We start from the raw sequence: 12,130 nt of genomic DNA, 5'->3' as shown, positions 1-12,130 counted from the left end.
TATAACAGCATCATCAGTGCAACATACTGATGAGGTAATTCTTTCTAAAGTGCATGCTCACACTTTCAAAGTCAGACTTCTCCTGTGGCACTTACGTTTCTTACACTACTTTCCAGATAGGTAGGATGTTTGAATACAGCAGTGATTACCTTCTAAGAGTGTGTATGTGTGTGTGTGTGTGTGTGTGTGTGTGTGTGTGTGTGTGTGTGTCTGTAAATGGATTCAGGATTGGTTTACACACATTTGCAGCAACATTTACAACCCAAGATGGCTGTAAAAGTCATTTTAACATGCACATCTCTTTGGCAATACACTGCTGATGTCATCCATTCATTGATGCTGCATGTCTCACTTAGAATTCTCCTGTGGTACTGACTGCTGATACTTTGCTCTATAGCTTATATAACTAGGTAGGTAGGTGGTTCGAGTCCATCCTTTTTAAATAATGTGACTGTGATTACTGTCATATACAGTGGACTACCTCACAACCACAGTTATGTACACTTCCACTTATGATATGTATTTTCAGTAGCTTAGTGGTAAACTAGCAAATTCTAGCATCCCCATGAAAATACATTTTTGGCAACATAATGATTATATAATGTATATATAAATATAGTATCTTACAGCTGTAGTATGACTTCTTCTATGGTGCATGACTTAGATACTGTGCTTTGTAGATTGTGTACCTACATAGGTAGGAGGTTTGAGTCCAGCTGTGTGTCTGTCACTCTCATAATGTGTGGATTACTCTTCAAATACATATACGATGTGCAGCTGTACAGTGTTATTGTGCCCCTCAACCATTTTTTAGCACAAACATCCAGCTAATAAACAATGGTGATTTCATCCATTCAACTGTGCAGTAATTTAGTTGAACAGCAACATGTATGGGCCTTGCCATTCAGGCACTAATCTCTAGCTGGGGATCTTATGCAGTTTAGTTCAAATCCAGCTGTTACTGCTCAGACTACATTGTGTCAGTCTTATTGTGACTGTACATGTCACTAACACTGTTGTCAAACACATCTGCTGTGTACATACATAGATGTTGATTCCTCTTACAAAAAGCTGTGATAATTTCTCACATAGCAATGCTTTTATTCAGAGTAATGATGACATGTTTTTACATTTTCTTTATATAACAGTTATAGTAAGCATTCTCTTCTGGCACAAGGAAATGAGACAATATTCTGTATGTTGTCTTAGTACAGCAATTACTAGCAAACATATCTCTTGCAGCAATAACATGATGCAATGCGTTGAAATACTGACATATCTCACAACTGTAGTGACATTTCTACTGTGGCGTATTCGTTCCCTAGAATATCGTGTATTTTCTGTTCTCAAATGCTCAGGTGTTCAACATCCGCATTCATTGCCTTTTAGCATCATGTGGCCATATACTGTAATAAATGAATGGCATCCATCACAGTTATAATGTGTCCATTTACAGTGGGAGAGACCTCCACCATCCCTTTTATCTCAAAGAGATTATTTGCGGCATAATCATATGATGTAATGACTTAGCATAGGTGAAATGTCACACTTGTGTTAAGCCTTCCACTGGGGTGCTTGTCTTTCATCCACGTTATTAGTCAGTAGACTTACATAGCTCGCTGTTCAATTCCTGAAAAGTGCAACATTATATGAACGTACTGACATTACACAAAAACGATTGTATCTAGTTATTCATATCCATTTTTATGTTGGACAATGATATAAAACCACATGTTGTGACTGCATGAGAGTGAAATGGTTATTTGGGGCATATAGTGCTGTGAGTGTTCCTGTGGCACATACATTGAGTACTGGCTTGTATAGGGTATATAAAGATAGAATGTGGTTCCGTTCTGGGACATCATATACTACATGATAGAAGCATCTTCCTTGACAAAGAAGCACTGATATTGTACTGTTCACTGTTGTGTGGACAGTAACATGCATAGCTCCTTTTCAGAATTCTGACTAAATCAGATTGTTCAGATTATATTCATGTCTCCTTTCTTACTTCACACATTGATTTCTGTTATTTGTGACAGCCTTCATTGCCATCTTCTGTGGCACATACAATCAATACAGAAGTCTGTAGAGAGCCTTGTGTCATGGGCAGGGGGGTTGAATCTAGTAACATCTGTCTGTCACACAGCAGTGGCTTACACACCGAAAATAATTATGGCACAGTCAGAAGGCCACCTTTTTCAGGCTATTGTCCTACAAGGTAAGACATCCATAACCCTCATGATAGAAAAGTGCTGTAAGCTCTTCATTGGTGTTCTTCATAACACAATCAGTGTGTGTATTTCTGTGCCATTCATGATTATTTATCTCTCTGATATAGGGTTACCACCTATCCCACTTTGCGAGGGACAGTCCCTCTTTGGGCAGTTGTGTCCTGCAAATAAACTGTAAAAATGGAAAATGTCCTGAGATTTTAGGACAAAATGATTTCCTATATTTTATGTAATAGCTGCATAAAACAGTTATTCTGTATCTGAAACACCTAAATATTATAAAAAAACAGAATAAGCAACTAAAATGCTACAAGAATAAGCTTTTATTTAGGCAAAAAAGTGAAGTTCTGGCCTTTGTACTGGCCTTGGGTATGTTTAGGCCTGCAAAATCTGATTTTTGTACCAAAAATGTCCCACTTTGGTCATTTGAAAAGGTGGCAACCCTACTCTGATATCTTTCCTTGCATGTGTTTGAAAATGACAAGATGAGATATATTTTCATAATAATTATGCTTTGTATTGCATGTCTTCATCCAAGCATTTCTTTTTTACTGCAGTTCTCTTCACACTGTAGTGCTTTATGGCAGATGAGGGTTTACATAACACGTTTCTTCCTGTATGGCATGCTACCAGATCATCAAAAAGTGTGATCTGGCCTCTGTTATGACACTTTCTTCTGTTTTGGTGTTATTGAATTGCTGTTATGTTACTGTTCACTATAATTCCTTGTAAGCATGCCCAGTGTAGTGAACTATGAGAGATGTGTGCCATTTCACCAATAGAAAACTTGAAATCATGAAACATCTTTAGATCTGTGTTGTCATTTGTAATTTATGTCTGTTGAGTGTTATTATATTACCATTTAGCGTCTACATGGCTATACAACAAATGCTTGTCTATTACACATTTATAGGTGATAAATCCCTTTCCTATGGGTGCCAGTAATAGTTATTTGCAAAAACATGTCACTTTCTGATGTGCATGACACAACAGCTGTAAAGTTCATTTCTTCTTGTGTATACATACTGAAGTAGAGAATACAGCAGTGGTGATGGACAGCATACATAGATTCTCTGTATGTACATGTCATATGCAATAACTCCAGTATATACATTTATCTCATAAGCTATCTACTGCATTTGCTAAGTGTTATCTCAACTCAGCATGTTACTAACATGTATATTACATTAACTCCCCTTTGTTACACTGTAGCTTTATGTCTCTCTCACATTCCTTTTATTTTATTTTATTTATTTTACATTTGTTGACCAGGAGAGTCCAACTGGATTACAAGTCCATTTTCAGTGGAGGCCTGGGGAGAAAAGCTCCAAGAGAACAATTTTTTACAAAACATAGTTTTAAGGACAGACTTTTGACATACAATTTCCATAGAAGAGACTTTGACATACATATTAACTAACAGATAGGATACATTTATTCTCTACAATATAATATTACATTTTAGAAGATATTCCTAAGTTTAGGATTCCTGTAATAGATTTACTATCAGAGTAAAATCAGAGAGACATAGAATAAGGCTCCGAGAGAGCAGATGATGCTCACTATAGTTGAGAAGGATAACAAACTGATTCACTATATGTCTTCGCCTGGTTTTAGTTGAGAAGGATAACAAACTGATTTACAATATGCCTTCTCCTGGTTTTAGTTGCTTATGGAAAGCATAACATTGCTGGGGTGGTTTTCCCTAACTCCTGGAGAGATGGGATGAGCAGTAGATTAACAGTCCTAAGTGGGTACAGTACTATGATTGGTTGGCTTAGCAGAGTTACTTAAGTTAGGTGAAGTGTTCTAATGAGACATTAGCCAGAGGGGATACAGAGCACAGTCGATTATTCCAAAAGTCAGTTTTAACAAGTTTCTTGAACTGTGATGGGGATTTGTTGTCAGTTATGTGGGCAGGAAGGGAGTTCCAGGTTTTTGCTATACAGTGGCTGTAGACAAACTTACCAGCTTCATTGTTATATTTGGTTACTTAGAGGAGGTTTTGTGTGCTAGACCTCAAGGGCCTGGCAGTTATATATGGTTGCAAAAGATTTTGTAGGGCTGGGGTGTTTTCAGAGTTATGCATTATTTTGTGGGCTAGTGATAGTTGATTGAGCTGAAGTAGTAGTGGTAGTTCTAGCCAATTGAGTTTTTTTAGGCATTCACAGTGATGTGTTCTGATAGGAGAGGTTGTAGCGAATTTGGCTATCTTATTATAACAACTATCAAGTTTGTTTAGGTCAGATTTGCGGAGATTTGTAAGCACGTGGGAGGCATAAAGTAGAGTGGATAGTAGGTGAGTCCTTGCTATTGTAGTTTTGGAGTGGTCAGTGAAGAATTTTTTATTGCGATACAGTAGGACAAGTTTTTATGTACTTTTTATGGCTATAGAAATATGTAGGTCAAATCTAAGGTGGTTATCTATTTCAACCCCTAAGAGTTTGGTATGATTTGTGGGGGTAAGTGTGGTCTTGTTAAAAGAGGAGATGAAGAAAGAATCAGTGGGAGGTGTGGCTCTGTGGGAGCTAAAGAGTACTAGCTTTGTTTTACTTGGGTTCAGAATGAGCCTTTGGTTTGTAATCCAAGTTTCTGCTAGGGAAAAGCATTCTTGTGTTAGGGAGTGAAGGATGTCAATTGATTTGGCTGCACATATTATGGTGGTATCATCTGCATATTGCACTATTGAGGCTTTAGGAATACTGTTTGGGAGTTGATTGGTGAAGATGGTAAAAAGAAGTGGCCTCGGGATGAAGCCTTGGGGTACTCCTAGGGAGACTGTTAGGGAGGGGGGGGAGAGTTGGCTTTGCCACATAACAGCTTGTTTCCTTCCCTCTAGGTAGTTTTTGAACTAGGAGATGGCAGGGGTGGTAAGGTTTAGAGTTGCTAGTGAAAGAAGGAGTTTATTCTGGTTAACCATATCGAATGCTTTGGACAAGTCAAGGAAGGTGGCAGATACAAGGAGTCCGTTGTTTCTGTGAGTATTGACAATGTTGGTGAATTCTGTTAGTGCGATGGTGGTGCTATGGAAGGGTCTAAAGCCATGTTGCTGTGTTTTTATTTTCTAGGAGATATTTCATTAGTTACTTGTGTATTACCTTCTCTAAAATTTTAGATAAAGGGGGTAGCATGGCTATAGGGCGGTAGTTATTGAGTTCCAGGGAGGTTCCCCCTTTATGTAAAGGGATGATATGTGATATTTTCCATAGCTTGGGTACTATACACTCGGAGATGGATCTGTTAATTAGGATGGAGACAGGATATGATATGGCTTCTGCAGCCAGGTGGAGGTATTCAGCGGGTAATTTATCTGCAGCTAGAGACGTTGGTTTGAGCTTGCGGAGTAGTTTTTCAATGGATTTGGTTGGTTCTGGGTGGAAGCTGAACTTGGGGCAATTGTTAGTTGGGGTGGGGGGATGGATTTGCAGGGGTGTGGATGTTGTCATAGGCTTAGTTGTTTGCAAGGGTCTGGATGGTTTCTGTAAAGTAATTATTAAATTGAGTGGGGATGTCTTCTTGGTTATCTATTTTTGGAGTTGGGGTAGTTGTTTTACCTGGTTGTAGAATAGAGTTAATTGCTGCCCCAAATTTTTGTGGGTTGCTCCTGTGCTTACCCTGTAACTTTTGGTAGTAAGATGTTTTGTCTGTTTTGGTGAGTTTTTTGGCTTTGTTACGTAGTTCAACGTATATTTGCTTGTTCAGTTGGGATTTACTGTTGAGGTAGTTGGTCCAGGCCTTGTTTCTTTTTTTGAGGAGAAACACTTGTAGCATAAACACTGTTAGCAGATTAGTTTTTATTTATGTGCATATGTCAAGTATTATCACAGAGATTAATTATTATGACATCAATTTGGCAGTGCTTATGCTACAAATGTTTATTTGACAATTCAACACATTTGCCTGTGGTATCTGAATACATTTCCTCATTTCCCTTCCCATCTTAATCACTTCTGCAGTACAACCAATGTTATTTGCGTACAGTCCCCCCATTTTACTTTTCTTCCCTCAGAATTCTTTCACTGTACTTGCCCATAGTATATCTAGGTTACAGAGCGTGCTTGCATATTAGGTTTGCCTATAGGCAAGCTGATTTGTTTACATTCTGCACTTATGCTTGCAAACACCTTTTGATGGATGCGAACACTACTGCTGGCCAAGAAAAAGTGCTTGCAAATGTGTAGGCATGATGAACAGCACTCATGTTTGATTAGCACTGCTGCTTGTCACACTAACATGCTTAAATTGTGTAGGCTTAGTGAGGCACTTACACAATTGTTAATGAATCCCAGTGTATATGTTATGTAGGACAGTGAGCAGAAAGAATAGGCAAGCTGTAGTTATATGGTGTCAGTCTCTTGTTTAGAAGATATCACTGCTTCTCCTTTTGTCAAAGTTCTGAACTTGAAGTTAGAAAAAGCACACTGTTTGACAGTGAGATAAAACCTGATATACACACACACACGTTTGGTCCACAATTTCGATGTCCTATCAAGCTCTGTCTCGTTGAGTTCCAGCTGCCAGAATTCCATATATGTCAAACTCTTTGAAAGCCAGCTTATTAAGTCATAATGCTATGTTTTACCCAGGCAATGAGAAACAATAGCATCCACTGAGATCAGCAAAAGGCCTTGGCAAATGAGACATTAATAACAAATCTTAAAAATAAAAAAAGGAAAAAAAAAGTTTGTGCTAAGAAAGATGGCTTGTGTGTTCTGCACAATTCTTATTTCCAAAGAAAACAGTCTGTACTACACAGCTTGTCTTGTGATATTTTGCATGAAGGGTTTGTAGATGAAATAAATCCTGAGCATGCTGACTCTCACATGATGTGATTTAGCTGGAGGGGTACAGTTAGAGAGATGCCTCAGTGGTGCCTTAGTGCTATAAAGCAACAGAAGAACAAAGCCTGGGAAATGCTATTTTCCTTCCTTGGTTTTCAGTCATAACTACAGAAGCAAAGTACAAGAATGGACAGATTTCTGAAATGGATTTGTGGTGTTTCGGCTATTAAACAGAAGAAAGGAATGGATGAGCGTAGCCCTTTGCTTAATAAGGTAAGTACCGGTTTGGGTCAATGAGAAAAAAATTATGGCACAGAAACATAGATATTTTACACATAAAGGTTCTGTGGTCCTGTTGTACCATTTGTTTCTTTACCTGACATTCTGGAAGTATTTGTTTAAAATATTATTATGTAGTGCAGTATTCCAGTTAGATAGAACTAATGGCAATGCCTACTGTTTCTAAGCCTTGAGCATTATGGGTAATGTATGTGCACTAGTATTACAAAATTAGTTCATTCAAAATTCTAGAATTGCTACTGCAGTTAGCAAAAATAAATTACTGAAGAGGAGTTTCACTCTTCCTAGGAGCAAACACACAGCAACAATCGGGGGCAGATAGGGGCATTGTGGATTTATTTATCTTTTATTGACAAGATTAGTACCACTAGGCCAGTGGCCTCTCCTCAGTGGAGACCCAAAATAAAACACTTCCCAGACACACTATTTCCCCTCTCACACTTCAGCTCCTCAATGCGCCCATGTTTAAACTGAGTGTCGAACATTTGCAGGTCGACCAGTTACACTGTCGGTGAAGTAACGTGTCGATGTTTTGGACCCGGGTTTCCGTGTGTCGATGTTTCGAGCGGTCGATGTTCTAACGGTAACCCATGTATATACCTATGTATCTATGTAACAGACTATCGATATACTTGCTTGATTGCTTGCTTGATAAATCGATATGAGTATTGTAACTGGGGAAATCCAAATGGGAAGCAGACGTTTTCACTGATCCCAGGGAGAAGAGCTCCATGAACAAGTGATCACAACAAGCGAAATACAATAATTATGAACCCCACAGAAGACCATTGCTTAGTTATAAAATGTAAGTGCCCACTTTGTTATGTATGTTGTAATGTTATCCTCCACTTCTATGTCGACATTTGCACACTGCATTTTATAGTGTCATTTATCTGTCACAGAGAATGAGTAGTGTGTTATAAGGCAACCGTTTGATATGGAACCTTACAAACGAGTTTGTTAATTTCTGCTCTGTCACTGAATGAACCTGCATCACGTGGTGCTGATGTAGTCTGATGAAAATTAATTGCTACATTGGTGTTAGCAGACATAATACCTTGGCTGTATAGTAATCAATGGTCTCTGTATTGCATCTGTAGTGTCCAAAAGAGCGTAACTGCACAAAATATCCAGGAAGTACTTTCTTATAAACCCATAAAGTATATGACAAAGAATACAGGCAAGTGGATGGTTCTGATTCTCTAACTTCTTTTGCTGTCAAACAGACATTGTCAAGATATTATTCAAAATATGCAAAATAGCGTTAAATATAAATAACCAAGACAATGGACATGTTATAAGGAATGTCTACATGTATTTATCAACTTAATTAATTAATGATTCTGTTGAGTTAGATTATCATGCACAGTTATTTTTGTATTTTAATGCATAGAAGCATATAGTTGTTAGCTGTTTTGCATCTGTATGCTTAAGGCTGCATGCTATGCTTGGTTCTGTTTAAAGTGTAAGATATTTTCCTTTTTATCATTATGAGCACAGCACACGACTAAGGTATAATGTAACTATTAAAATCTTGCTGGCATGAATGGCACAGACATGATTTATGTAAGGAAGATAAGCACTAGCTTGGATGCATGACTCTGAAGATACAGACACCCATTCATTCTAATGAAGTATGCATTTGGCCAGATAGGTGACAAGAAGGCCATGTCATTCACTGATTTACTACTACATACCACATGTTTCCTGTTTGTGATATTGTGTAGAGTTGAAGTGCGTGTGTTTTTTTGTGTTTGTGTGTGTGCCTGTTTTTCTCCCCATTGCCTCCAAAGCCAGCTATGAAGGCAGAATTGTGGCAGACACTAAAAACAACCACAAAGCCTTCTTTAGTTATATCAAGAATCTCCATGGCAATAGCCAGATTTGCTCTGAGTTACTGCACAATGGTACCTCCTATATTGAGCCAACAGATATTGCCAACATACTGGCCAACAGATTCAGTGCCAACTTTACCCCTCTCTCGCCCCCTAAACGACCAATCTCAATAGCGGAAGAATGCCAGGCACCCTGCATTACTGCAGCACAGGTTAAAGCTTCATTGTCTAAGGCCAAGAATACAGCTTCCATGGGACCCAACAATATCCCTGGTTGTGTTCTACATTAATTACAAAGTGAACTGGCACCACATCTGTGTGCTCTGTTCACTCACAGTCTCACCTCAGGCTTTGTCCCTTCCGAATGGTGCACTGCTACAATCATACCTCTCCATAAGGGAGGAGCAACTACAGACCATGGAAATTATCACCCCATTAGCCTGACGAGTCTGATATGTAAGGCTATGGAGCACATCATCATGGACCTAATTAACTAGGATATAGGGAATCTCCAAACTCTAGATCCCACGCAATTTGGTTTTGTGAAAGGTAGATCATGCCTGCTCGACCTGGTTGACTTCTTTGAGTCAGTAACCAGAGCGGGGGATGAAGGCAAGGCAGTTCATACAGTCTGCCTCAATCTGGCCAAGGCCTTTGATACCATTCCTCACTCAGGAATTATTGATAAACTCACCAAACTAAGCATTAACCCCTATATCGTTAGGTGGGTTGCAAATTGGCTCACAGATACAACACACAGTGCGAAAGTAGCGGACTCCAAGTCAGTCTGCTGACCAGTCATGAGTGGAGTCCCACAGAGATCAGTCCTGGGTCCTCTACTGTTTGGCATCTACTTCTCAGAAGTCCAGGCCAACACGGAGGAACTCTGGCTGACCAAATTCACAGATGACTGCAAGCTGGGAGCCATTATTAACTCCCCAAGTGAAGCATACATCCTACAGAAAGGCCTCACTGAGACCAATGATGAGTCTATATTACGAGATTGAATGTTTAGGTGGTGGAACACCTAAACATCGAACTCGTAATATCAAACCGTAAAACACCGATGTGGGGGGCTTTGCCCCACACACACACCCTCACTAAAAACATACCAACTCTGAGATCGCTCTACAGTACCCAAAAGTAAAATCTGGCGAACGGACAAAAGGGAACTCTTTCCCTGAGTTAAATTGTCCATTCGCTGTTTTTTTGCTTCCGATATTACGAGTTCGATGTTTAGGTGTTCGGTCACCTGAACATTTGATCAAATAATATAGACCCACCAATGACTGGTGTCAAAACCATGGCCTTAAGCTTAATGCCAAAAAGTGTGTCGTCATCCCCTTTGGGAAAAACTCAGTTCCCACTAATTACCACATTGATGGGAGCCCTCTAAACACTGAAAGCGTTATAAGAGATCTGGGGACACAGGTTGACAGCAACCTCTCCTTTGACCATCACATTGCCACTGTGGTCAGAAAGTTCTTCTATGTGGCAGATCTCATTACCAAGGGTTTTGCATCCAGGAAGAAAGAGGTCATCATTTCTCTCTACTCTTCCCTCATTAGACCAATCATAGAGTATAATGCCCCATTTGGCATGTACCTCACTAGACACCTGCAACAGCTGGAGAGGCCACAAAAGTACCTCAAGAAGAGGATCCTAGGCCTTAAACACATGTCCTACATGGACAGACACAAACAATGCCAGCTATTCTCTGTCTCATATCGTCTACTAAGAGGTGATCTCTGCTTGACTTCCAAAGCCATGTCTGACCCAGCTCTGTTAGAAATGCTACGTGGAAAGAAATCCCAATCCCTCTGCACCACATGCTCCAGAGACCTCAACCTCATTACCACAATCAACAAAACATTCTGGAGGGACAGGTTCATAACCCAGAGATTGCCCATGCTCTGGAATAGACTTCCTATACATGTCAAGCAAAGCACCTCACTAGCCCTCTTCAAGAGACATCATGATGAGTGGATGGGAAATAGAAAGTTCACTCCAAGGATCACTCCAGTGGCTTTACTTGATAGAGGCACTGGGAACTAATGATGGGCGGCACAATGCTAGGGTACTTCCATGGGCTAGGCTTGTAAAGGCCCCAGGGCCATTAGCCTAGTACACACCTAAGAACCTATGAACCTATTAGACCAGGGTCATCCGGTTTATACTCACGGCTTCATCCTACTATGTCATAAAGCTAACTCGTAGTGTGTGATGTTTGAACTTGTGATAGGAAGGAGTAATAAACTTGCATTGCTCGAGAGAGAATAGGAGGCTATACTGAAGAGAGAATAAAGACTGACATCTGAGTGGAGTGCATGACCAATGAAACTAGATATGTAATAAGACTTAAAATGGAACTAGTTTATCCACACAGAATAATTCTACATTGTGCATTGTTGTACTGATAGGTATGTATTGTGCATGGGTATGTGTCTGCATTTATATGTGTGTGTGTGTGTGTGTGTGTGTGTGTGTGTGTGTGTGTGTTTGTGTGTGCTTATCTGCTTATCATATATGTTACCAGCTTTTTGTATCACATTAACTGAAGGCATTTTCTGTCAAAAAAATAATACCATTTGAAATTTACATTGGTAAAAGATACACCCATTTATAACACAAACAAATTAATGGAAAATTAGCAGCATCAAGCATACAGGTGTATACACACACACACACACACACACACACACACACACACACACACACACATATGTATACATGTGTAAAGTAGGCAAACTGAGGAGGATGTAATGAATTATAATGAATTATTGGGTGCAAACCCACTATATTCAATAATTAGTGAAACAAAACTTCCAGCTCAGTGTTTTTTTTTTCATTTTTCTGCGACTGTGTTACCTGATGTATGGTTATATTACTGAGAGTGTAGGGGTACTAATGTTCTGACTTTTTAAGAAAGAAATATTGTTTCAGTAATTATCAGGTGTGATTAATTGACACTCAAAAAGTC

At 39.3% G+C, this 12,130-nt stretch overlaps 1 protein-coding gene across 1 annotated transcript in view; it reads left to right on the top strand.

Moving 5' to 3' along the window:
* Positions 1-7,074: 7,074 nt before the first annotated feature.
* Positions 7,075-12,130, top strand: part of TSPAN10 (tetraspanin 10) — a 55,781-nt gene continuing 50,725 nt past the window's right edge. Inside the window, exon 1 of the mRNA XM_044085044.1 lies at positions 7,075-7,288. Within this exon, the coding sequence (XP_043940979.1) occupies positions 7,202-7,288 (87 nt within the window). The 5' untranslated portion in view covers positions 7,075-7,201. The remainder of the gene's footprint in view (positions 7,289-12,130) is intronic.

This window comes from Protopterus annectens, chromosome 10.part0, assembly GCF_019279795.1.
Source record: "Protopterus annectens isolate FY-2018-M chromosome 10.part0, PAN1.0, whole genome shotgun sequence".
NCBI lineage: Eukaryota > Metazoa > Chordata > Ceratodontiformes > Protopteridae > Protopterus > Protopterus annectens.
The sequence above is the reverse complement of the archived record's forward strand: the minus strand, read 5'-3'. Positions and strand labels throughout refer to the sequence as shown.